We start from the raw sequence: 26,269 nt of genomic DNA, 5'->3' as shown, positions 1-26,269 counted from the left end.
TTTTGTTCCTTCCTACTACCTCCCCTTTGTTGCAAAACTCACCCTAGCTTTCCCCCTTGCCTCCTCTGAGCTGTTTCTCAGGGCAACCTGAGATGCCATCTCCCAGGCTTAAGTCCTAATTTCACCCCAAATACAATTTAACGCTCAACTTTCAGGTGGTATTTGTTTGTTTGTTTGTTTGTTTGTTTTAGTCTACAAAAGAAAGATTATCTAGTCTATGAAATTGAAAACAATTTGAGAGAAGGCTCAAATGACAATTGCCATGATGAGAAAGAAATAGGACAGGAAGGTTGCCACTAAGTATATGATAAACACACAGAATCTGCTGCTCTACAACTACACACACAGAGACACAAATCAATACCTTCTTCTCCTCAGGGTATTTCTCAGAGCAACTTTTACATCTTTGTTCCTCAAACTGTAGACTAAAGGGTTCAACATGGGAACCACATTGGTATAAAAGACAGAAGAGATTTTCCCCTTATCCATAGACCCAGAAGATGATGGTTGGAGATACATAAAGACACCGGACCCAAATAACAAACAGATAGCAATGACATGAGAACTGCAGGTATTGAAGGCTTTAGACCTGCCCTCCCTGGAGCTGATCCGAAGGATGTTGGAGAGGATGAGCCCATAAGAGACAAAGATGGTGAGACTGGGCACAATGATGTTGATGCCTCCCACAATGAAAATGACCATCTCATTGACATAGGTACTTGTGCAGGAGAGCTGGAACAGAGGAAGGATGTCACAGAAGTAGTGGTTAATGGTATTTGCATCACAGAAGGTCAGTCTCAGCATGCATCCAGTGTGAGCCATGGCACCAGAAAGTGCCATCAAGTAGCAAGCAAGCATAAGGCTGGAACACACTTTAGGGGACATGGCAATGTTATACAACAGGGGGTTACAGATGGCCACATAGCGATCATATGCCATTGTAGTCAGCACATACGCTTCAGAAATACCAAAAAAACAGAAAAAGAAGAGCTGAGTCATGCACCCCAGGTAAGAGATAATATTCTTCTCTGACAAGAAATGTGTGAGCATTTTTGGTGTAAGTACTGAAGAATAGCAGAGATCTATGAAGGACAAGTTGAAGAGGAAGAAGTACATGGGGGTGTGCAGGTGTGAATTCAGCCCAATTACTGTGATCAAGCCAAAATTTCCCAGCACAGTGACCATATACATTACTAGGAACAGCAAGAACAAAGGAAGTTGGAGAGCTGGATGGTCCGTTAAGCCCACCAGAATGAAGTCAGTCACAAATGAACCATTTCCAGGAGCCATTCTTCTCTAAGAGGATCTGGGGACACAGGAGGAAAGGGTTACATTAGAGATCAACTCAGCTCTCCTCACAACAGCTCCCCCTACAAGAGGGCGTATGGACTGGGCATGACTGAGACTAGCCCAGCCTGGACCCACAGCATCTGCCTCTTTCAGTATCATGATTGGGAATGGCATGGACTTCCACATATTCAAGTCTTGATAAGCTCAAGTAAACAAAGAGCATCACAGACATAGCCCACAGAGGGAAGGCAGTGCTGCAATATGCAAACACAGCTGCTGGGCAAAACTAAGGGATGAGAGAGGGACAAAGAGGATTAAGATGGTGGGATAGAAGGCCTGGAGCTCAACTTCTCTCACAAAAACAACAAAATTCACAACTAAAGGCTGAGCAATCTCCACCCAAATGGACCAGAAACCTTACAAAAGATGCCCTACTCCAGAAGAAAATGAGGAGTCCCCAACAAGAGGTGGGAGGGGCGATTGTGTGATATAAACAACCCTATATCTCCCAGGTAGGAAGCTCCACAGACTGAAAACTAACTGGTTCACAGAGCCTCACCTACAGGAGTGAGATTTCTGAGCCCCACATCACGCCCTCACATGCAGAGACCTGGCACTGGGAGAAAGAGCCCCTGGAGTATCTGGCATTGAAGGCCAGTGGGGCTTGTGCGCAGGACCACCACAGGACTGGGGGAAACGGAGACCCCATTCTTAAAAGGCGCACACGGACTTTCACATGCACTGGGTCCCAGGGCAGAGCAAGGTCTCCATAGGAACCTGGGTCAAAACTGATTGCAGTTCTTGGAGGTCATCCTGGGGAAACAGGAGTGAAGGTGGCTTGTTGTGAGGGAAGGACATTGACAGCAAAGCTCTCAGGAATATTCAGCAGCTTGCCTGTCTCTGGAGGTGGCCATTTTCGGAAAATCTGGCCCCACCATCAATCAGTGCTGAGAAACCCCAGGGCAAAAAACAATCCAGGTGGGCTCACAGCCCTGCTCCTCAGCAAACAGGCTACCTAAAGACCCCTCAGGCAACAGCTGCCTCTCATCTCATCCAGAGACTAAGCCTCACCCACCAGGACGATTAGAATCAGCTCCACCTACCAGGGGGCAGGCATCAGCCCCCCCCATCAGGAAGCCTACAGCAAGCCCCCACACTGACTTCAGCCACAGGGGGGCACATGCCAGAAGTAAGAGGGGCTACAACTCTACTATCTGTAAAAAGGTCACCACACCAAAAACCTATAAAAATGAAAAGACAGAGAACTATAACTGAGATGAGGGGGAAAGGAAAAACCCCAGAAAATCAGCTAAGCCATGAGGAGACTCTCAGCATCCCGGAAAGAGACTTTAGATTGTTGATGATACAGATGATGCAAGACATTGGAAATACACTGGAGGCAAAGATGGATAACGTACAGAAAACACTGACCAAAAAGACACAACACATAAACCGTAAACAAGAAGAGATGCAAAATACAATAACTGAAATAAAAAATGCACTAGAAGCAGTTAACAGCAGAATACAGGAGGCAGAAGAACGAATAAGCGAGGTGGAGGACAGATTAGTGGAAATTACAGATGCAGAACAGAAAAAAAGAAAAAAGATTGAAAACAAATGAAGAGAGTCTCAGAGAACTCTGGAACAACATTAAACGCACCAACATCCATATTATAGGGGTGCCAGAAGGAGAAGAGAGAGAAGGGGACAGAAAAAATATTCCAAGAGATAATAGCCGAAAACTTCCCTCACATGGGAAAGGAACCACTCACTCAAATCCAGGAAGCACAAGGAGTACCATATAAAATAAACCCAAGGAGGAATACACCGAGACACATATTAATCAAACTAACCAAAATTAAAGACAAGGAGAAAATCTTGAAAGCAGCTAGGGAAGAGAAACAAATAACATACAACGGAACCCCAATGAGGTTATCAGCAGATGTTTCAGCAGAAACTCTGCAGGCCAGAAGGGAGTGGCATGATATACTTAAGGTGATGAAAGGAAAAAACCTCCAACCAAGATTAGTCTACCCAGCAAGGCTCTCATTCAGATTTGAAGGAGAAATCAAAACCTTCACAGAAAAGCAAAAGTCAGAGATTTCAGCAACACTAAACCAGCCTTACAACAAATACTAAAGGAACTTCTCTAGGCAGAAAAGAAAAGGCCACAACAGGGAACAAAAATTCCACAAATGACAAGGCTCACCAGTAAAGGCGTGAAGTTATCCAGGCACAATTGTACCACCAAAATCCGAAATCAAGAGAAGTCGTGGCTACAAATGCAGGACACTGAAGATGAACTTGCAATTAAGAGACCAACAACTTCAACCACTCTCATGTGCATATAGACTCTTACATCAAAACTTCAGAATAACTGCAAACCAAACATCTACAAGTGATATTCAAACAAGGAATCTCTGGAGAAGAAATATATCTCATAGTAAATAAGTGCATAATCCACCATGAAGGGGGTCATTTGACATCATTCTTGGAAGGCTGAAGTCTTCTTACATCTGATTCTGATTTCCTCTCCATCAAAGAATTTATGATAATTATAATTGAACACTGACACTGTACAATTAAATAATACAGCTTTACAGTTGTATTATTAATAACCATTTCTCTCCATGGTACAATGTAAGGTCTATAATGTCTTCTTTATCACATCACCTAGAATGGTGTAATGCCTATGTTGAAGAATCAATAAGATGTAACAAATTGTGAGGACATATTTATATAGTCACACTATTTTTTTAACCAATTTATGCATTTTATATTTTACTTATTTTCAGAGGGTGTATTAAGTTGTTATTCTTACCAGTTAAGTTATTCTTTTTATTATGCTATATAAAACATTCAATAGTATATAAGGCTTTCTTCTTTATAAATTTTAGTTGCATAATATACACAATTTTAATATCATGCGAATTTTTAAAGAAAAATTGAAACATAATAGATAATACTAAGTAGTAAAGATGAAAGCCATACAAAATGGGACAAAGTATAGAATAAATTTCCTATTTGTCTCAGCATAGTTTTCATTCCACTTCGCCAGAGGGAGTCACATAATCTGTTTCTTAAGATCCATGATATAATAATCTGTGTGAATGTAACTGCGTTTAAATATATGTACTTTATTATGTAAAAAAGTAAAAATAAACAAAAAAACTGGTAAGAAGGAAAAGAGAGAGAGAGAGGGACAGACCAAGACAGAAACCCGTTCTTCACTCCCTTAAGCCCTCTCCTCACCAGGAAAACTGTAGGCAGAGACTCCAGCTGCCTGGGGCTGGCCTCTAATGCAGATTAGACCTGCTGGCGTGAGAATCAAAAGGATTCTCTCTTCCTAGAAACCATGGGAACAAAAGCTCAGAGGAGTTACATTACTCCCTCATGTGGGAGACTGAGAGTCTGCCCACAGATAGAACCTACTGACTGAGATATTGCACTTACTGAGCCTCCTCATCTCAGAATACCCTCTGATCTTCCTGGAACACATTCTCTCAGGATGACACAAAATGGGAAAGGAACTGGCAGATCTCACATCCCCGGTCTTCCATCTCAAAACCAGAAGGATGATAATATCAGCAGTATTCAGAAACTCACTGACCTTAAGTCAGCAACGTTTGAGCCCTCTTACCCTTGCTGTTTGCCCTGTGGTCCTGAAAAGGCAGTTCCAGCTTCAGGGGCAATGGTTCCTTTATTCTAAGAGGATGCAACCCACGCTTCATTTCAGCTATGCCCTGGAATCTTTCTGAACTACACATATTACTGTCAGATTAGGACTTTGAGTCTTCTCAAGCAGCAAGGAAAAATAAATCGCATTCTCACCAGCTTTACCACTTGATAAGACACAGAAAACTGGAGTTCCTGTCGTGGCGCAGTGGTTAACGAATCCGACTAAGAACCATGAGGTTGTGGGTTCGATCCCTGGTCACGCTCAGTGGGTGAAGGATCCGGTGTTGCCTGAACTGTGGTGTAAGTTGCAGATGCAGCTTGGATCCCAAGTTGCTGTGGCTCTGGTGTAGGCTGGCGGCTACAGCTCAGATTTGACCCCTAGGCTGGGAACTACCATAAGCCATGGGATCGGCCAACAAAAGACAAAAAAAAAAAAAAAAAAAGACACAGAAGACTGAATGTGCATTTAAGGACCAAGCACAATTGAATAAATACAGGGTAGAAGCTTGCTTAGCCCCTCCCCCAAGCACTAGAGTCTACATGTATAAGAGAAGTAAGGGGATTATATTTACACCATGAACCATATTCTCTCTTTAGTTCCTTAGGGACTCAATCTTGTAATCCAGCTTACAGGTGACTCCAGGGACTGCACATTCCCAAGGTAGAGGCAAAAATTAATGCCCATCATCCTATTATCTCATCTCATAAGGAAATCTTGTGCTTAGGTTCCTTCTCAGTGTCTTCCCATATCCTAAATGGAAATTTTCCGGAGTCTGCCTCTTGGTTTCTTAAATGCATAACGTTAAGATGTGCCAAGACTCTACTAACTCAGTTTTTGTCCCTCATCCGTTATGTCAGAAAAATAACAAAGGAGGTCCTCTCAGGGCACAGCAGAAACGAATCCAAGTAGGAACCATGAGGTTGCGGGTTCGATCCCTGGCCTCGAGAGTGGGTTAAGGATCCAGCGTTGCTGTGAGCTGTGGTGTAGGTCTCAGACATGGCTCGGATCTGGCTTTGCTGTGGTTGTGGTGTAGGCCGGCAGCTGTAGCGCCGAATGGTCCCCTAGCCTGGGAACGTCCATATGCCATGGAGGCCGCACCAAAAATACAAAAGACAAAAAAAAAAAATTTTTTTTAAATAGACAAATAATTTACATTTTTGTCCCTTTTACAGTTATTACATTGAAACACCTATTACAAATTTCTAGATAACAGTCCAGTTGCATCCCAAATGTCATATTTCCTTAAGTGAGGTCATCGGGTCCTTCTCATTACAGAAAAGAGGGGGGCTGTAGAGTTGGACTGTATGGCTTTGAATCCTAACCCCATGCTCACTAACAGGGGCATGGTCCTTGAACTCTCCATGCCTCAGATTCATAATTTCTAAAAGAGTGATGAGAACAATAGCATCTCTTTCATTGGGTTGCCTTTATGAGTAAATGAAAAACAGTACACAAAACTGTTAGAACAGAACTTGGCACATGGTACACAGTCAGCCAATGTCAGTTGTCAGCATGATTTATCTTCTCAAAGTTTCCAAGAGATCTCCCATCATAAAACTTGAGACATTTCCACTTTAATTCCTAGGATCCTTTATAAACTGTTAAGTTCTATAAAGACAAACATCTCTTCCTACGTCCTTTGTGGTGCTGTGCATACTACACAGCACAGAGGAGGCACGCCATACGTAATTCTGTCAACTCGACTGTTCTCTGTTGAAAACCTTCAGAATGGTTTTGACATCTCTCATGTACTAAGCATTAGTCTGCAGCCACACTGACCTCCATCCTTTGCCCTCAGGCACCATACAATCTCAGGTCTTTTAGGTGTTAACTGAAATACACTGCAGAGGTATAATGACTCTGCAATTTTTTTTTTTTTTTTTTGCTTTTTAGGGCGACACCCGTGTCATATGGAGGTTCCCAGGCCAGGAGTCGAATCGCAGCTGCAGCTGCTATGGCTTATACCACAGCTATAGCAACAGAGGATGCAAGCCACGTCTGCCACCACTGCACAGCCCACAACCACACTGGATCCTCAACCCACTGAGCGAGGCCAGGGATCGAACCCGCAACCTCACGGGTCCCAGTCTCTTTTGTTTCTGCTGTGCCACAACGGGAACACCGACTCCGCAATTTTTAATTTTTTATTTCTTTAATTTTTTTGGCCCTGCCTACGGCATCTGGAAGTTTCTTGGCCCTCATTGCCTATCCTTTCTAAAGGCAACAGTTTGCATCTACTAACCCCAAACTCAGTCCATCCCGTTCCCTCTTCATAAGGTACTCAAAGGTCAAAGTGCTATGATATACATACCATGTTATCCATCCGAAGCTAACATACTAGTGTACATCACCTATATTCCAGTTGAAAAATGCCTGAAGAAGGTCTTTTAGGAGAGACTTCATGGAGAAAGTGAGAGAAAATACACTTATGTATTAGGGAATGAGACTTAGCTCCCCTTTCCCAGAGCATTAAGTTAAATATGTAAGGTTGTACATCGACTACAAATATACATGATGCGCTTGTTCATTGACTTTCCTCCACCCACAGGCACTGGTGGAAATTCTTCACTGAATACGGTAAAAGGATTCTCTCTGCCTTGGACTGGTCTGGAATATGTTGAACCTATTTCTCAATCGTGCTGATTTGCACCGTGGGAGCTGACCTGACTAGGAGGGCTGATTCCATACATTTGGATTGTTATTTTCAATCTTGGCTTATGGATTAGTTTGATGTTTAGTTTAAGTAAAATGTCATCATTGTTTTCTAACCTTAATTGATTGTGAAACTCAGCAAAAAGACACATGTGAATGCTTAGAAAACCCACACGTCGGAGTTCCCATGTGGCTCAATGGTTATGGAATCCGACTAGGAACCATGAGGTTGTGGGTTTGATCCCTGGCCTCGCTCAGTGGGTTAAGGATCCGGCTGTGGTGCAGGTCACAGATGTAGTTCGGATTCCATGTTGCTAGAGCTCTGCGGTAGGCCGGCGGCTACAGCTCATATTTGACCCCCAGCCTAGGAACCTCCATACGCCGAGGGTGCAGCCCTAAAAAGACCAAAAAAAAAAAAAAAAAGGCGAAAACACGTGCTTCCAAAATTTATTATCAAATGGAAAGGTAAGAATCACCAGGTGGATAGATAAATAGATAACTACCAGCACACCAGAGCCCTGTCTACGCCCCACTTAATGCTACCTTCATCCAGTCTGCCATTCTCCATTTTGACTCTACTTCGATCCCTCTCTGGCTTTTCCTTCTTGGCTTTATCACCAAAGTAGGGCCTCAACGTCATGTGATCAGCACAGAGAGGATGTGCAAAGGGCACACCACTGCCCTGGAATTATGTCCATCACGTCTAGAACTCAGTCACCTGCTACGTCTCACTGCGAGAATGTCTGTCTGGGAAAATGTATGTTATGCAGGAAGAGGGGAACAGCGAGCAGAATGCGCTAATCACATCAGTGCTTGTCAATATCACTGATGTGAAGGTTCAAAAAGGTCTTGAAAGGAAGAACTTACTGCTGACTCTGGCGCTGAGCAAGCGCCTGTGAGTAACAATGCCTGTTGGAGATCATCCTAATATTCTAAATTAAGCAATACCTATCAATGAAATGTGAAGGATACGCTACAGATATTTTTCTTAATTTCTAATGTTTGCACCTATGTTTGTATCCAGAAGCATTTCATGCACTAAAACCACTGTCCATGTTTCACTGGTACATTCGGTATAAGGTTTTTAAACCTGCTATTGAGAATCTGAATACCCAAGTCCTGGTCTCAGCTCTACCACTTCTCAACTGTAATTTAGTTCTCTTTTTCTTTTTAATATTTGTAAATTCAAAGCTGAGCAGAGTGACTTTACTTTCTCCTGGTTGATATTAAGTTGACTGTGTTCCTTCCTTTACCACCTCGTTGTTCCCTTCCCTTTCCTAAAGCAATAGTGCACAACTTTGGTTATTTTTGCTTCAAAAATTTGAAGGAAAAAGTTCATGAATATTTTTTTTTGCAAGACCCCTGTTCATCCCTTTGTTCAAATGTAAATGTTCCCTTATGCGTTTGAAATAAAATTCCTTTTGTAAAAATAAAATTTAAAAAAACCCTGTAATTTAGAAAAAGCCATGAACTTCTCTGAGCTTTAGTTCCATTATCTGTGGAATGGTAACCAGGACCCCCTTCCTTAATCTCCTCAAGTTCTCTCCTGAGGAACACATAGCCTGGCAGAGGCGATAGGACTGGGAAAAAGGCAACACCACCTCTAAGAGCCATCAGAACACCCTGTACATTCTCTACATTAATGTCTGACATGGGTCTATTACATTTTATGTCACAGAGAGACTTAGAGGGCTCAGGTGATTCCACCTGCTTCCCACTCACCCAGGAAGAGGGGAATCACTGCCTCAGAATGGAAAGCTGACCAATGCTGAGTGAAACTTTAATGGGTAAAGGTGCATGTTTTGGACAACAAACCAGCATGTAAAGCAACTACTTCATCTGGTGCCAGGCTGAATATACAGTGAAATGTCCCTGGGCTTCAGAGAAAAATCAGCTGTACCAGACTTGGGAAAAATACTGTCTTTCCTCAATATGGATTTCAATTCATCATAATCAAACTGCAGTAATAATTTGAGTACATAAGACTGACGTGAAAGTGTCCATGGGTAGCACGCATCTCCACTACGCCCTAATGACAAAAATTACCTTTGTGACTTTCTCTCAGTTCAGACATACAGCCCATTGCACACATCATCAAATATGGGCACAAAATGGGAGTGTTGTTTGCTGCTCTAGTTGTTATCTAACTCAATGGATGACCACTTCAACAACCATTCCCTCTTGCTGGATTCAATAAGCATTTCCTGCTTAGCCTTAGCCCTCAGGCACTGGAGCCAGGAGCCACGGACCTGAATGTGTCTGCAAAGATTAAAGGTGGGTTATGTGCCATGCAGCTGATGATAGGCAGGGATCTCATTAAAATACAAGACTTGAAGACACTCCTATGTGTGTCTGTGTGTGTGTGTGTGTGTCAAGAAACAATATAAAGAGGATTGTACAATGGGTTGCAGTAAGTGGGGGGTCAGGAATTGAAGGGATATAGAAATCAGAACCGCTGTTACTTCCAGTTTTCCTCAGGTCTTAACCACAGGGCACTCTCTTCCTGTTCATTCCAAGCCTGACCCTGAGCAGTCATAGTGGCTCCCTTAGAGGAAGTTTACGTCAAACCAATTCAGGATGTAGTCAGGGGATATTCTGGTCCTAAACTCAGAGGACCATTTCTGTCAGGCCTAGAAAACCAAAGCTTTCTCACTGACTAAGAAACAGCTCTGTCCTGCAAGCATGCAAGCAAGGGGGAGGCCCATGGCTTCCCTGTTTGAGTCCCAGCTAGGGGACAACTTCAACAGAGTCATATTTTACCCCACACCTTCTTTCATCCCATTTCAACTGATAAATAGAATCAAAATCTACACATGGCTATTCTATGTTGTGCATGTAAAACGACTGACTTGTTTTTTCTGGCATATCCCTCCCTTTTGAAAGAAGTCCATAGAGCTCTAAAGTATTTAAATGCACTGATTAAAAAATTAAATTGCCCCTCCTGGAACCTGGTGAACCTTGACTTTTACAATCCGTATGCATATGGCTTTCTGATAATTGTTGCAAAATCATCCAAGAGAATGAAACCTAATTTTCAAGAAGAAGATTTGTCTGAGATTTAAAGAGGTTTTTCATTTGTATTTTTATTGGCAGTAAATAAAAGATGAATGGTCAATTGTAACCCACTCTTTGAGCCACCTTAAATACTATAAAATACATAGCAGATTGAACATAATCTATGCCACCTATGAAGCTTCCCAAAGTCTTTGCCTGTTAAGACACACTTTTCTTTCAATATGGAAAACAAAGTGGTCAGAACAGACAGTTACTGAAAGAACAGCAAAATGAAAAAATCTGACCAAGATCAATTGCTTAATATCAATGAACTCGTTAAGTGAATATCAAGCATATTAATATTGGATCAGGGGATGGGACGTGAGCCGTTATTTAAAACCATAAGTCGAGCATTTAGCAATGAAAATCTAAAAACAAACAAGAGAGCCAACAATCTGGCTATGACAAATTTCAAAATACCTAAACAGTTAGTGGAGATAAGAAAAATAAAAGAGTAAACTAGCAAATGTTATGGTACTCATATTAGAACATGTTTAAATTGTTTCTTGACATCATGTTAAGGATTTTCAAGTGGTCATCTCTTTGCCTATTTTCTCGAAAGAAAAATAACTCAACATACTTTTCTAAAAAAGACACTGTAAAAATGAACTTCTTAACCACATATTCTTTCAAATTAACATTGCTCTCTCAAGCACAACTTGAGGATTCTGTAGCTTAAAAAACTCCAAATGAGACAATGTTGAAAATTAACTGTATTTTAATTTTTAAAAACTCTCTATGAGAGTAGCATACAGAAACCAACAAACAGGAGGAATTTTTGTTGTTGTTGTTCCCAGTTCCATCGTAACTATTTATTTTTATTTATTTTTTGTCTTTTTAGAGCTACACCTGTGGCACATGGAAGTTCCCAGGCTAGGGGTCAAATCAGAGGCATGGCTGCTGGCCTGTAACACAGGCACGGCAATGCCAGATCTGAGTTGCATCTGGAATCTACACCACAGCTCATGGCAACACCAGATCCTTAACCCACTGATTAAGGCCAGGGATGGAACCTGCGTTCTCATGGATGCTAGTAGATTTGTTTCTACTGGGCCATGACAGGAACTCCCACATCCATTTAACGTAGTTTTATTCGATCCTGAGAAATCCTGTGATACCCACAATACTTCTAAAGCCTTCAGAAATAAGAAGAGAGGCACAGAACACTTTCTTTTCTCATCATTTTACTTTCTATTCATTCTTCCTAATTTGAGTTTCAATTACCAACCACTAGTTTATCTCCTTAAGAGATTGTCCTCTCTCTACCTAGTTCTCCACAAATTGGTCTTCCTTCGCCAAACTGCTGTTAATGTGGGATCATTGTGTATAATAAGTGCTAATCAAGACCTTATGACAATACTCTCCTGAGCACAATACAAATTCAGAAGGAAATGCACTTTCTAAATCTCACTGTTCATTCCTCTGAGGGACTTCTTATGTACTGACTGTGTCTCTTTGCATGGTGGGCTAGGACACGCTCATGGGAAATTTTTCCTCCCACACCCTCTTCTCTGAATTACAAGACCCTGAAAATACTTCATTTCACACTATTTTTTTTTTACCGAAAGTCTGCTTTCAAAAAAAAGTTTGCTTATACCTTCTATTTCTAAATGTACAACTTAAATAAAGTAGACAGAAAGTATGCTAGAAAGAGTAGTAGACCTGAAATCAGGAGAATAAGCATTTATTCTAGACTTTTTCATAAGGAACATGTGTGACTTTAAGTAAATCATTAACCTCTCCGACGTTCTGTGTTCTTTCCATATAATACATAGGTGTTGAACACCAAATGTGCTACTTCTATGTAGAGATGAATATGAAATCTCTGAGGTACATATGAAAGGAGCTTGTAAATGCATCATATTCACAGCTTGCAAGTGGGGTGTATTTGAGGAGAGTCTTTATGGAATCGGCTATAACTGAGAAACACAGGCATCCAAAGGAGTCACATTCCTGGGAGTTCCCATCGTGGCTCAGTGGTAAACGAACCCGACTAGGAACCATGAGGTTGCGGGTTCGATCCCTGGCCTTGCTCAGTGGCTTAAGGAACGGCGATGCCGGGAGCTGTGGTGTAGGTTGCAGATGTAGCTCAGATCCCACGTTGCTATGGCTCTGGAATAGGGCGGTGGCTACAGCTCTGAATGGACCCCTAGCCTGGGAACCTCCATATGCCGCAGGAGTGGCCCAACAAATGGGAAAAAGACAAAAAAAAAAAAAAGGTGTCATATTCCTGACAACTGCAGGGAGAAGGAGAAGTGGAGAAACAGCTTATCTCATTCATGCTTCCGACGGTGCGAGCAGCATTTATGAAACCACCCAATGCACAACATATTACTTTATAATCATTCAAAATGATTTTAAAAAGCCAAACGTGTTACTTTACTATCATTAGCAGAACCATTTCTGCTTTTCCAAGTTGAAAAAGGGAAAATACATGATTATAATTTTAAAAATAAAACAAAGATGAGCTTACTTCTTAACATTTTTCTTAAATAAGAAACATGATGGAAAACACAGATTATAAAGACCCACACTAAAAAATTGTAAAAGCTTGAGAAAGGCTCAAACTTCCTTCACCAAGAGGAGAAAGAAATAAGGTAAGAAGACTGCCACTAAAAATATTATCAATAAACACATTGAATCTCCTACCCACTGACGACACCCACAGACACAGATTCTAATCAAAACCGGAATCTTCTCCTCAGGGTTTTTTGCAGAGCAAATTTAACATCTTTGTTCCGAAATCTGTAGATTAAGGGATTCATCATGGGAACCACATTGGTATAAAAGACAGAAGAGATTTTCCCCTTATCCATAGACCCAGAAGATGATGGTCGGAGGTACATAATTGCCCCCGATCCAAAGAATAGAGAAACTGCAATTATGTGGGAACTGCAGGTGCTGAAGGCTTTGGACCTGCTCTCCATGGAGCTGATGTGAAGGATGTTGGACAGGATGAGGCCATAAGAGACAAAGATGGTGAGACTGGGCACACTGATGTTGATGCCTCCCACAATGAAAACTATCATTTCATTGATGTAGGTACTTGTGCAGGAGAGCTGGAGCAGAGGAAGGATGTCACAGAAGTAGTGGTTGATGGTATTTGCATCACAGAAGGTCAGTCTCAGCATGCATCCAGTGTGAGCCATGGCACCAGAAAGTGCCATCAAGTAGCAAGCAAGCATAAGGCTGGAACACACTTTAGCGGACATGGCAATGTTATACAACAGGGGGTTACAGATGGCCACATAGCGATCATACGCCATTAATGTCAGCACATATGCTTCAGAAACGACAAAAAAACAGAAGAAGTAGAGCTGAGTCATGCACCCCAGGTAAGAGATAATCTTTTTCTCTGATGAGAAATGTGTGAGCATTTTTGGTGTAAGTACTGAAGAATAGCAGAGATCTATGAAGAACAAGTTGAGGAGGAAAAAGTACATGGGGGTGTGCAGGTGTGAATTCAGCCCAATTACTGTGATCAAGCCAAAATTTCCCAGCACAGTGACCATATACATTGCTAGGAACAGCAAGAACAAAGGAAGTTGGAGAGCTGGATGGTACGTTAAGCCCACCAGAATGAAGTCAGTCACAAATGAACCATTTCCAGGAGCCATTCTTCTCTAAGAGGATCTGGGGACACAGGAGGAAAGGGTTACATTAGAGGTCAACTCAGCTCTCCTCACAACAGCTCCCCCTACAAGAGGGTGTATAGACTGGGCATGGCTGAGACTAGCCCAGCCAGGACCCACAGCATCTGCCCCTATCATTATCATGACTGGGAATGCCAAGGACTTTCCCTTTTAAAGTCTTGATAAGCTCAAGAAAACAAAGAGCATCACAGACTTAGCCCACAGAGGGAAGGCAGTGCTGCAATATGCAAACACGGCTGCTAGGCAAAACTAAGGGGTAAGAGAGAGGGACAGACCAGGACAGAAAGTCCTTCTCTCATCTCACCAAAGCCCCTCTCCTCACCAGGAAAACTATAGGCAGAGACCCCAGCTGCCTGGGGCTGGCCTCTAATGCAGATTAGACCTGCTGGGGTGAGAACCAAGAACACTGTCTCTAACCAAAACCAAGGGACCAAAAGCTCTGAGAAGTTTACTTACTGACCCATGTGGGAGCCTGAGAGTCTGCCCACAGAGGGGGAACTTATTGACTGAGATACTGTACTTTCTGAGCCTCCTCATCTCAGAATACCCTCTGATCTCCCCGAAACACATTCTCCCAACAGTGGCACGTGAACATCAGGACTGCACAAAGTGGGAAAGAAACTGGCAGATCTCACATCCCTGGTCTTCCATCTCAAAACCAAAAGGATGGTAATATCAACAGTATTCAGAAACTCACTGTCCTTAAGTCAGCAACCTTCGAGCTGTCTTATCCTTGCTGTTTGCCCTGTGGTCCTGGAAAGGCAGTTCCACCTTCAGGGGCAGTGGATCTTTTGATTCTAACAGGATGCAACCCAGACTTCATTTCAGATACGCCCTGGAATCTTTCTGAACTACACATATTACTGTCAGATTATGATTTTGAGTCTTCTCAAGCAGCAAGGAAAAATAAATCGCATTGTTACGAGGTTTGCCACTTGATAAGACACAGAAGACTGAATGTGCATTTAAGGACCAAGCACAATTGAATAAATACAGGGTAGAAGCTTGCTCAGGCTCTCCCCAGGGCACTAGAGTCTATGTGTGTAAGAGAAGTAAGGGGATTATATTTACACCATGCACCATCTACTCTCTTTTGTTCCTTAGGGACTCAGTCTTGTAATCCAGTCTACATGTCACTTCAGGGACTCTACATTCCCAAGGCAGAGGCAAAAATTAACTCTTATTTTCCTATTTTCTTTATCTCTTAAGGAAATCTAGTGTTAGGTGTTTTCGCAGTGTCTTCCAATGTCCTAAACCGAAATTTTCCAGAGTCTGCCTATTGGTTTCTTAAATGCATAACTTTGAGTTGTGCCAAGACTCTACTAACTCAGTTTATGTCCCTCATCCATTATGTCAGAAAAATAACAAAGGAGGTCCCGTCAGGGCACAGCAAGAACAAATCCAAGTAGGAACCATGAGGTTGTGGGTTCGATCCCTGGCCTCGAGAGTGGGTTAAGGATCCGGCGTTGCTGTGAGCTGTGGTGTAGGTCTCAGACATGGCTCGGATCTGGCTTTGCTGTGGTTGTGGTGTAGGCCGGCACCTGTAGCTCCAAATAGTCCCCTAGCCTGGGAACGTCCATATGCCATGGAGGCCGCACCAAAAATACAAAAGACAAAAAAAAAAATTTTTTTTAAATAGAAAAATAATTTACATTTTTGTCCCTTTTACAGTTATTACATTGAAACATCTATTAGAAATTTCTAGATGACAGTCCAGTTGCATCCCAAATGTCATATTTCCTTAAGTGAGGTCATCGGGTCCTTCTCATTACAGAAAAGAGGGGGGCTGTAGAGTTGGACTGTATGGCTTTGAATCCTAACCCCATGCTCACTGACAGGAGCATGGTCCTTGAACTCTCCATGCCTCAGATTCATAATTTCTAAAAGAGTGATGAGAACAATAGCATCTCTTTCACTGGGTTGCCTTTATGAGTAAATGAAAAACAGTACACAAAACTGTTAGAACAGGACTTGGCACATGGTACACAGTCAGCCAATGTCAGTTGTCAGCATGATTTATCTTCTCAAAGTTTCCAAGACATCTCCCATCATTAAACTTGAGACATTTCCGCTTTAATTCCTAGGATCCTTTATAAACTGTTAAGTTCTATAAAGACAAACATCTCTTACTACGTCCTTTGTGGTGCTGTGCATACTACACAGCACAGAGGAGGCACGCCATACGTAATTCTGTCAACTCGACTGTTCTCTGTTGAAAACCTTCAGAATAGTTTTCACATCTCTCATGTACTAAGCGTTAGTCTGCAGCCACACTGACCTCCATCCTTTGCCCTCAGGCACCATACAATCTCAGGTCCTTTTTAGGTGTTAACTGAACTATACTGCAATATAAACATATGCAATTGACTCTGCGTTTTTTTTTTTTTTTTTTGCTTTTTAGGGTGACACCCGTGGCATATGGAGGTTCCCAGGCCAGGAGTCGAATCGCAGCCGCAGCTGCTATGGCTTATACCACAGCTATAGCAACAGAGGATGCAAGCCACGTCTGCCACCACTGCACAGCCCACAACCACACTGGATCCTCAACCCACTGAGCGAGGCCAGGGATCGAACCCGCAACCTCACGGGTCTCAGTCACTTTTGTTTCTGCTGTGCCACAACGGGAACTCCGACTCCGCAATTTTTAATTTTTTATTTCTTTACTTTTTTTGGCCTTGCCTACGGCATCTGGAAGTTTCTCGGCCCTCATTGCCTCTCCTTTCTAAAGGCAACAGTTTGCATCTACTAACCCCAAACTCAGTCTATCCCGTTCCCTCTTCATAATGTACTCAAAGGTCAAAGCGCTATGATATACATACCATGTTATCCATCCGAAGCTAACATACTAGTGTACATCACCTATATTCCAGTTGAAAAATGCCTGAAGAAGGTCTTTTAGGAGAGACTTCATGGAGAAAGTGAGAGAAAATACACTTATGTAATAGGGAATGAGACTTAGCTCCCCTTTCCCAGAGCATTAAGTTAAATACGTAAGGTTGTACATCGACTACAAATATACATGATGCGCTTGTTCATTGACTTTCCTCCACCCACAGGCACTGCTGGAAATTCTTCACTGAATACGGTAAAAGGATTCTCTCTGCCTTGGACTGGTCTGGAATATGTTGAACCTATTTCTCAATTGTGCTGATTTCCACCGTGGGAGCTGACCTGACTAGGAGGGCTGATTCCATACATTTGGATTGTTATTTTCAATCTTGGCTTATGGATTAGTTTGATGTTTAGTTTAAGTAAAATGTCATCATTGTTTTCTAACCTTAATTGATTGCGAAACTCAGCAAAAATACACATGTGAATGCTTAGAAAACCCAAACGTTGGAGTTCCCATTGTCACTCAGTGGTTAGGGAATCCGACTGGGAACCATGAGGTTGTGGGTTTGATCCCTGGCGTCGATCAGTGGGTTAAGGATCCGGCATTGCCGTGAGCTGTGGTGCAGGTCACAGATGTGGTTCGGATTCCATGTTGCTGAAGCTCTGCTGTAGGCCAGCAGCTGCAGCTCATATTCCACCCCTAGCCTAGGAACCTCCATATGCCGAGGGTGCAGCCCTAAAAAGACCAAAAAAAAAAAAAGCGAAAAAACATGCTTCCAATATGTATTATCAAATGGAAAGGTAAGAATCACCAGGAGGATAGATAAATAGATAACTACAAGCACACCAGAACCCTGTCTATATCCCACTTAATGGCAGGTTCCTCCAGTATTCCATTCTCCATCCTGACTCTACTTCGATACCTCTCTAGCTTTTCCTTCTTGGCTTTATCACCAAAGTAGGGCCTCAATGTCATGTGATCAGCACAGAGAGGATGTGCAAAGGGCACACCACAGCCCTGGAATTATGTCCATCATGTCTAGAACTCAGTCACCTGCTACGTCTCACTGCGAGAATGTCTGTCTGGGAAATGTATGTTATGCAAGAAGAGGGGAACAGCGAGCAGAATGCGCTAATCACACCAGTGCTTGTCAATATCACTGACCTGAAGGTTCAAAAAGATCTTGAAAGGAAAAACTTACTGCTGACTCTGGCGCTGAGCAAGCGCCTGTGAGTAACAATGCCTGTTGGAGACCACCCTAATATTCTAAATTAAGCAATACCTATCAATGAAATGCGAAGGATACGCTACAGATATTTTCCTTAATTTCTAATGTTTGCACCTATTTTTGTATCCAGAAGCATTTCATGCACTAAAACCACTGTCCATGTTTCACTGGTACATTCAGTATAAGGTTTTTAAACCTGCTATTGAGAATCTGAATACCCAAGTCCTGGTCTCAGCCGTACCACTTCTCAACTGTAATTTAGAAAAAGCCATGAACTTCTCTGAGCTTTAGCTTCCTTATCTGTGGAATTGTAACCAGGACCCCCTTCCTTAATCTCCTCAAGTTCTCTCCTGAGGAACACATAGCCTGGCAGAGGCGATAGGACTGGGAAAAAGGCAACACAACCTCTAAGAGCCATCAGAACACCCTGTGCATTCTCTACATTAATGTCTAACGTGGGTCTATTACATTTTACGTCACAGAGAGACTTAAAGCGCCCAGGGGATTCCACCTGCTTCCCACTCACCCAGGAAGAGGGGAATCGCTGCCTCAGAATGGAAAGCTGACCAACACTGAGTGAACTTTTACTGTGTAAAGTTGCGTAATTTGGACAACACACCCCGCATATAAAGAAACTACTTCATCTGGTGCCAGGCTGAATATCAGTGAAAAGTCCCTGTTCTTGAGAGAAAAATCAGCTGTACCAGACTTGGGAAAAATATTATCTGTCCTCAATGTGGACATCAATTCATCATAATCAAATTGCACGGACAATTCTGAGTACATAAGACAGATGTGAAAGTGTCCATGGGCAGCACGCAACTCTACTACACCCTAATGAGAAACACTACCTTTATGATTTTCTCTCAGTTCAGACATACAGTCCATTACACACATCATCAAATATGGGCACAAAATGGGAGTGTTGTTTGCTGCTCTAGTTGTTACCTAATGCAATGGATGACCACTTCAACAACCATTCCCTCTTGCTGGATTCAACAAGCATTTCCTGCTTAGCCTTGGCCCTCAGGCACTGGCGCCAGGAGCCACGGACCTGAATGTGCCTGCAAAGATGAAAAGTGGGTTGTGTGCCATGGAGCTGATGATAGGCAGTGACCCCATAAAATACAAGACTTGAAGACACTCCTGTGTTGTGTTTGTGTGTGTGTGTGTGTATGTGTGTATGGAAAAAGTATAAGGAGGATTGTACCATGAGTTGCAATAAGTGGGGGGTCAGGAATTGAAGGGATATAGAAATCAGAACTGTTGTTACTTCCAGTTTTCCTCAGGTCTTAACCACAGGGCACTCTCTTCCTGTTCATTCCAAGCCTGACCCTGAGCAGTCACAGTAGCTCCCTTAGAGGAAGTTTACATCAAACCAATTCAGTATGTAGTCAGGGGACATTCTGGTCCTAAACTCAGAGGACCATTTCCATCAGGCCTAGAAAACCAAAGCTTTCTCACTGACTTAGAAACAGCTCTGTCCTGCAAGCATGCAAGCAAGGGGGAGGCCCACGGCTTCCCTGTTTGATTCTCAGCTTGGGGACACCTTCTTTCATCCCATTTCAAATGTTAAATAGAACCAAACTCTACACATTCTATTCCATGCTGTACTTGTAAGACAACTGACTTGTTTTCTCTGGCGTATCCCTCCCTTTTGAAAGAAGTCCATAGAGCTCTAAAGTATTTAAATGCAATGATTAAAAAATTATCTTGACCCTCCTGGAACCTGGCCAACCTTGACTTTTACAATCCGTATGCCTATGGCTTTCTGATAATTGTTGCAAAATCATCCAAAAGAATGAAACCTAGTTTTAAAGAATGAGATTTGTCTGAGATCGAAAGAGGTTTCATTTGTATTTTGAATCACATTAAATAAAAGATGGGCCACCTTAAATACTCTAAAATGTATAACAGATTGAACACACTCGATACCACCTACAAAGCTTCCCAAAGTGTTTGCCTGCTGAGATACATTTTTCTTTCAATATGGAAAACAACGTGATCAGAAGAGACAGTGACTAAAAGAAGAACAAAATGAAAAAATCTGATGAAGATCAATTATTTCGTTTCTTTTTTGTCTTTTTGTCTATGCTATGGCCGCACCCAAGGAATATGGAGATTCCCGGGCTAGGGCTCAAAACGGAGCTGTAGCTGCCAGCCTACGCCAGAGCCACAGCAACGTGGGATACCAGCCCTGTCTTCGACCTAAACCATGGCTCATGGCAATGCTGGATCCATAACCCACTGAGCAAGGCCAGGGATTGGACCCGCAACCCCATGGCTCTTAAGTCGCATTCGTTAACCACTAAGCCACGTCGGGAACTCCGGCATTACTTTTAATCACAGAATAAAACACATATCTGTGACTCTCTATCAATATAAACAATTGAATACATAAATAAGTGGGAAGAAGAAAGAGTTCTTCCCTAAAGAAGAATTCCAATTAATGCAGAAATGGTGGAGGGAATGATTTTTAAAACACCATTAGACAAACAAAATTGTAATAATATTTCCAGGCAAAATACATGGATGATTCCAAAATCCATGAGTGAAAGTTTGGGGAGATACTGAATATAAGCATAGTGGCAAAGGACCGCCCCCAAGATACTTAACATAACCAATAATTAGGCATAGTGACATCACATATACCCTGAAATGATGTATATCTGGAGAAGGAGTCACTTCACGGCTGTGGTATCTTTGCTAAAAAATGCACAATCTACTCAGGAAAAAGCATTATACATGCCCCAATTGAGACACGTTCTACAAAATGATTGGCAAGTACTCATTGAACAGGTAAAAGTCAGTAATCACAAGGAAAAAATGAGGGATTGTCTGATTAAAGAAGACTAAGATCCTGTGCTGGATCCTGGAAAAGAGAGGATTTGGGGGGGAAACTGGTGAAACGTCATGTTGGTCTATAGTTAAGTTTATACTAAGATGCTAATGCTAATTTCCTGATTTGTATAATGTTACTGTGGCTTCTAAGTTGTCAACTTTAGGGGAAGTTGGCTCAAAGTGTATGTGAACTCTATCCTACTTTTTTTTTTTATCTTTTTGCCATTTCTTGGGCCGCTCCCGCGGCATATGGAGGTTCCCAAGCTAGGGGTCCAATCGGAGCTGCAGCCGCCAGCCTACACCAGAGCCACAGCAACTCAGGATCCGAGCCATGTCTGCGGCCTACAACACAGCTCACAGCAATGCCGGATCCTTAACCCACTGAGCGAGTGCAGGGATCGAACCTGCAACCTCATGGTTCCTAGTCGGATTCGTTAACCACTGCACCACGACAGGAACTCCCTATCCCGCTTTTTAATTTTTTTCTGTAATTTAATATTTCAAAATCAGTTTTTTAAAATTAGAAAGAATTTAAGTATGTCATTGTACTTATCCTTAAACAAGTAATGTCTCTCCATTTATTTATTTGGTGTTTTGTTTGTTTGTTTGCTTTCTGGGGCTGCACTCGCGGCATATGGAGGTTTCCCAAGCTAGGGGGCCAATCAGAACTATAGCCACCAGCCTATGACACAGCGACACCAGATCCAAGCTGTGTCTTCGACCCACACGGAAATGCAGAATCCTTAATGCACGGGGCAAAGCCAGGGATCCAACCCACAACCTCATGATGCCTAGTCAAATTTGTTACCACAGAGCCACAATGGGAACTTCGTATCTCTCCATTTATTTAAATCATGTTTTGTGTTGCTTGGCGACTTTCCTTCTTCTTTTTCTTCTTCTTTTTTTTTTTTTTTTTTTTTTCCTTTTTGTCTTTTTTCTAGGGCTGCACCTGCAGCATATGAAGGTTCCCAGGCTAGGGGTCTAATCAGAGCGGTAGCCACCTGCCTATGCCACAGGCACAGCAATGAGGGATCTGAGCCACATCTGCAATCTATACAACAGCACACCGCAATGCCGGATCCTTAACCCACTGAGCGAGGCCAGGGATCGAACCCACAGCCTCATGGTTCCTAGTCAGATTCGTTAACACTGAGCCACGACGGGAACTCCAACTTTCCTTCTTTTGATTTCTTTCTTTCTTTTTAAATAGCTCCTTGAGGTGTATGTTACACACCATAGAATCCAACTGCTTAAACTTAAAATTCAATGATTTTAGTAAATTTACAAAGCTGTGCAACTATTACCACAATCCAATTTTAGAACATTTTCATCACTTCAGAAAGACCCCTCATGACAATTTGTAGTCATTCTCATCTGAGTCCCAGGCATCCACTAATCTACTTTCACTCTTTATAGTTCTGTCTTAATAGGACATTTTAAAAATGGAAACATACAACATGTGACCTTTTGCCTCTGGTCATGTTTTTGAGTTCTATCCATTTCATAAACTGCATTACCTATTTTGTTCCTTTTTATTGCTGGATGATACTTCATTGTACAAATATACTCTTTTTTTTTTTTTTGTCTTTTGTCTTTTTGTTGTTGTTGTTGTTGTTGTTGTTGCTATTTCTTGGGCCGCTCCCGAGGCAATATACTCTTTTTTTAATCCATTCACCAGCTGATGAACAACAAACATGACTGTTTCCATGATTGTTTCTAAGGATTACAAACAATCCTGCTATAAACACTTACATTATATATAGACATAAGTTTTCATTCCACTTGTGTAGATTTCTAAAAACGGAAATGCTACATCATACGGTAAATTTAGGTTGAACTTTTTAAGAAACTTCCAAACTGTTTTCCAAAGTGGGGTCTACCATTTTACATTCTCTCTAGGAACATAGAGAAGTTTCAGTTTCTCCACAGCCAATAACACTTGTCTTTAAAAAAAACCATTTATCCATTCCATAGATACGAAGAGGACAAGTCTAAACGCAATTGGTCGAAATATCGGGGATATATATATGCGACTGATATAAAAGACATTATAATACATTGATCTGCCCAACACTGAAATGGGCTGTCTTGTGAAACAGGGATTACTCCATTACTGAATTTGTTCAGGGACAAGCTATATAATTTCTCATCAGGAGCATCATAGGAAATACCATTGCAGTGAATAAATTAATGAGTATGAAGAAATTTAAGGTCATATGCTATGAGTTCTACTCTATCCTAAGTAAAAATAACCACCACAAATTTTTGAAATTCCAATTTTGAATTTGATGAAGGGAGGAAACAAGAAATTAAGCACCGTGATCACTCTCTGTCAATGAATGAGTAGGGATTATTTCTTATTGACCAGTGATTTAAACTTAAGTAGAAGCATCCAAATAAACTCGGCTCCTTGCAATTTCTACTTCTCTATCCCAAAAACATTAAGCAGAAACTAGATAAGGCATAGGATGTTTTCCCTATGTTCCTCTTAGGAAGACACGACATACGCCTAAGGAACACTAAAATAGTCCAAGACAGTACATGCTTAGATATGATCAATAATTATCATAAATACTATGCATGTCATGAATGAAAAATTGGTGTGAGGTAAAAATATTTATAAGGGGCTTCTAGAGGAACGTAAATGTTCAAACTTGGCCATAGAGGGTAGCTTTCTGAAGGCAGAGATTAACAGAATTCCATTCATGTCATAAGATGCTGCAATGAGACCAGGCAGAGATTATGGCAAATTGAGAAGATGAGGCAAAGAGCATCCCTAGGTAAGAGGAGTTTCTTCAGGCGATTGCAGAAGATACAGATTTGGTGACAAGAATGGAAAGAGTTTGCAGTTGATGTTGAACACTGAACAGAGTCCATTTCTGCTTTAGGCAGAGAGGAATAGTAAAGGAGAGAGATAAATTAAACATGGCGTTTTAAGAAGACTGACAAAGTATCTTCTAATATAGAAACATTTGCTACATTAGAGAAACAAGTGAGCATTGGGACATAAAACACCATCGTGCAAACAGGGTTAGGTAAAACCTATGGGAATTTAAAATACAACAGGAATAAGCAGTTTAAAGAAAATGTTCATATAAGGCAACATCTAATTATGTGTAAGAGTTAATGGATTAAAAGGATAGAAGAAAACTCAAATTTCATTTCAGGCTCAACAACGAAGGAATAGGAAAACATTTCCCAAAAGGTTGAAATAAAGGTTTACCGGAAGAGTGTGATATATACTAAACAATCTGTCCTGGTAATTATGCAGTCAGTTCTCTAAGGCTTCATTGTCATACACTTGAGAGTTGGGTGCGGGGAGCCAAAATTCTAAAGAACTCCCTCTAGGTGAAGAATGGATGGGACTGCTGTGTTCTTGGCTGATGTAATAACACCCAAACTCTGGGCAAGTCTCCCAGAAGATAAGATGCAACTCTGCGGACACAAGACAATAAGAACCTGGTCATCCAGAGCTTCAGTATGCAGAGTAACCTGGGAGAGCAGAGGCATCACGGTTCTGGACTATTTGCAAAAAATATATATATGCTCCATGAGAGTAAGACTTATAACCCCTGTTTATATTACCATTATCTAGAGAGTATATTTTTCCAAATAACCCTCACAGCCCTTTCCGTGCCCCCCAAAGATTGCGGATCCCATATTGAAAAGCCCGTTTTGAAAGCACAGCAAGAAAACACCAGGACAAGTCAAAGGAGTGACCAGAAAGGGTGTATCTTTCTTTCACGGATGAAGCAGGACCAAGATGACATGACTCAATGGCCGATGATGTTTCCGGCAAGAGGAAAGGCTATTACGGATCATGTCTGTTGATGTCAGTTTCCTCTCTGGGCAAGAAGATGCTCATGGAAAAAGAAGACCCCAACCAGACTGTGGTGGACTCCTTCTTCCTGGAGGGTCTGATGTACACAGCTGAACATCCTAGCCTCTTCTTCCTCCTCTTCCTGCTCATCTACGGAATCACCATAACTGGGAATCTCCTCATTCTCATAACCGTGGGCTCTGACCCTCACCTCTGCTCCCCTATGTACCACTTCCTGGGGCACCTCTCCTTCCTGGATGCATGGCTGTCTACAGTGACAGTGCCCAAGGTCATGGATGGCCTCCTGACTCTGGATGGGAAGGTGATCTCCTTTGAGGGCTATGCCCTACAGCTTTACGGCTTCCACTTCCTGGCCAGCACCGAGTGCTTCCTGTATACAGTCATGGCCTACGACCGCTACCTGGCTATCTGTCGACCGTTATACTACCCAGCGGCCATGAACAGGAGGATGTGCGCGGGACTGGCTGGGATCACTTGGAGCCTAGGTGCTGTTCACTCTGCAATCCATACCTCCCTCACCTTCCACCTGCCCTACTGTGGGCCTCGTCACATTGCCTACTTCTTCTGCGACATCCCCCCTGTGCTGAAGCTCGCCTGTGCAGACACCACCATTAACGAGCTTGTCATGCTGGCCAACATTGGCATTGTGGCTGCAGGGTACCTGATCCTCATCGTCGTGTCCTACAGCTTCATCGTGACGGCGGTGGTGCGCATCCGCACTGCCGAGGGCCGGCAGCGCGCCTTCTCCACGTGCACCTCCCACCTCACGGTGGTGCTCCTGTACTACATGCCACCGGTGTCTATCTACCTGCAGCCTCGCTCCGGGGCAGCAGGAGCCGGGGCCTCCGCTGTCTTCTACACCATAGTCACCCCCGTGCTCAATCCTTTCATTTACACCCTGCGGAACAGGGAGGTGAAGCGGGCTCTGAGAAGATTTCTAGGCCAAGGCTCGCCAGAGTCTCCTGCAGGCAACCCACCACCCTGACCTGCACGGCGATTCTCTGACTTTGCCAGGAAAGCATCTAGTCCCTTATCAAAATGGGCAGGGAACATATTTCAAGTAGAAATCAGAAGAACTGAGTTTCAGCTTAGCCAGGAACGCCTTCCCTTCCCTTCCGCCAAGTGACCTGTTTCAGTGTCTGTCACAAACACTTCATCTATAAAGCCAAAAGATAGGGTTGAGAGACACCCAGAGTTT

General features: G+C 42.4%; 3 protein-coding genes across 3 annotated transcripts; 1 reads left to right on the top strand and 2 right to left on the bottom strand.

The window, feature by feature from the left end:
* On the bottom strand, positions 358-1,291 carry LOC106504912 (olfactory receptor 8B3-like). Its single transcript, XM_013979520.2, has one exon. The coding sequence runs from the start codon at positions 1,288-1,290 to the stop codon at positions 358-360; it is 933 nt and encodes a 310-aa protein (XP_013834974.1). The 5' UTR covers position 1,291.
* On the bottom strand, positions 13,357-14,292 carry LOC106504899 (olfactory receptor 8B3-like). The gene has a single exon (XM_013979507.2). It carries the CDS (start codon positions 14,290-14,292, stop codon positions 13,357-13,359), a length of 936 nt encoding a protein of 311 aa, XP_013834961.2.
* On the top strand, positions 25,061-26,056 carry LOC100515746 (olfactory receptor 10S1-like). Its single transcript, XM_003129994.1, has one exon. It carries the CDS (start codon positions 25,061-25,063, stop codon positions 26,054-26,056), a length of 996 nt encoding a protein of 331 aa, XP_003130042.1.

This window comes from Sus scrofa, chromosome 9 (genome assembly GCF_000003025.6).
Source record: "Sus scrofa isolate TJ Tabasco breed Duroc chromosome 9, Sscrofa11.1, whole genome shotgun sequence".
Classification (NCBI taxonomy): domain Eukaryota; kingdom Metazoa; phylum Chordata; class Mammalia; order Artiodactyla; family Suidae; genus Sus; species Sus scrofa.
Note: the sequence above shows the minus strand (reverse complement) of the source record. Positions and strands in the feature narration are given on the sequence as shown.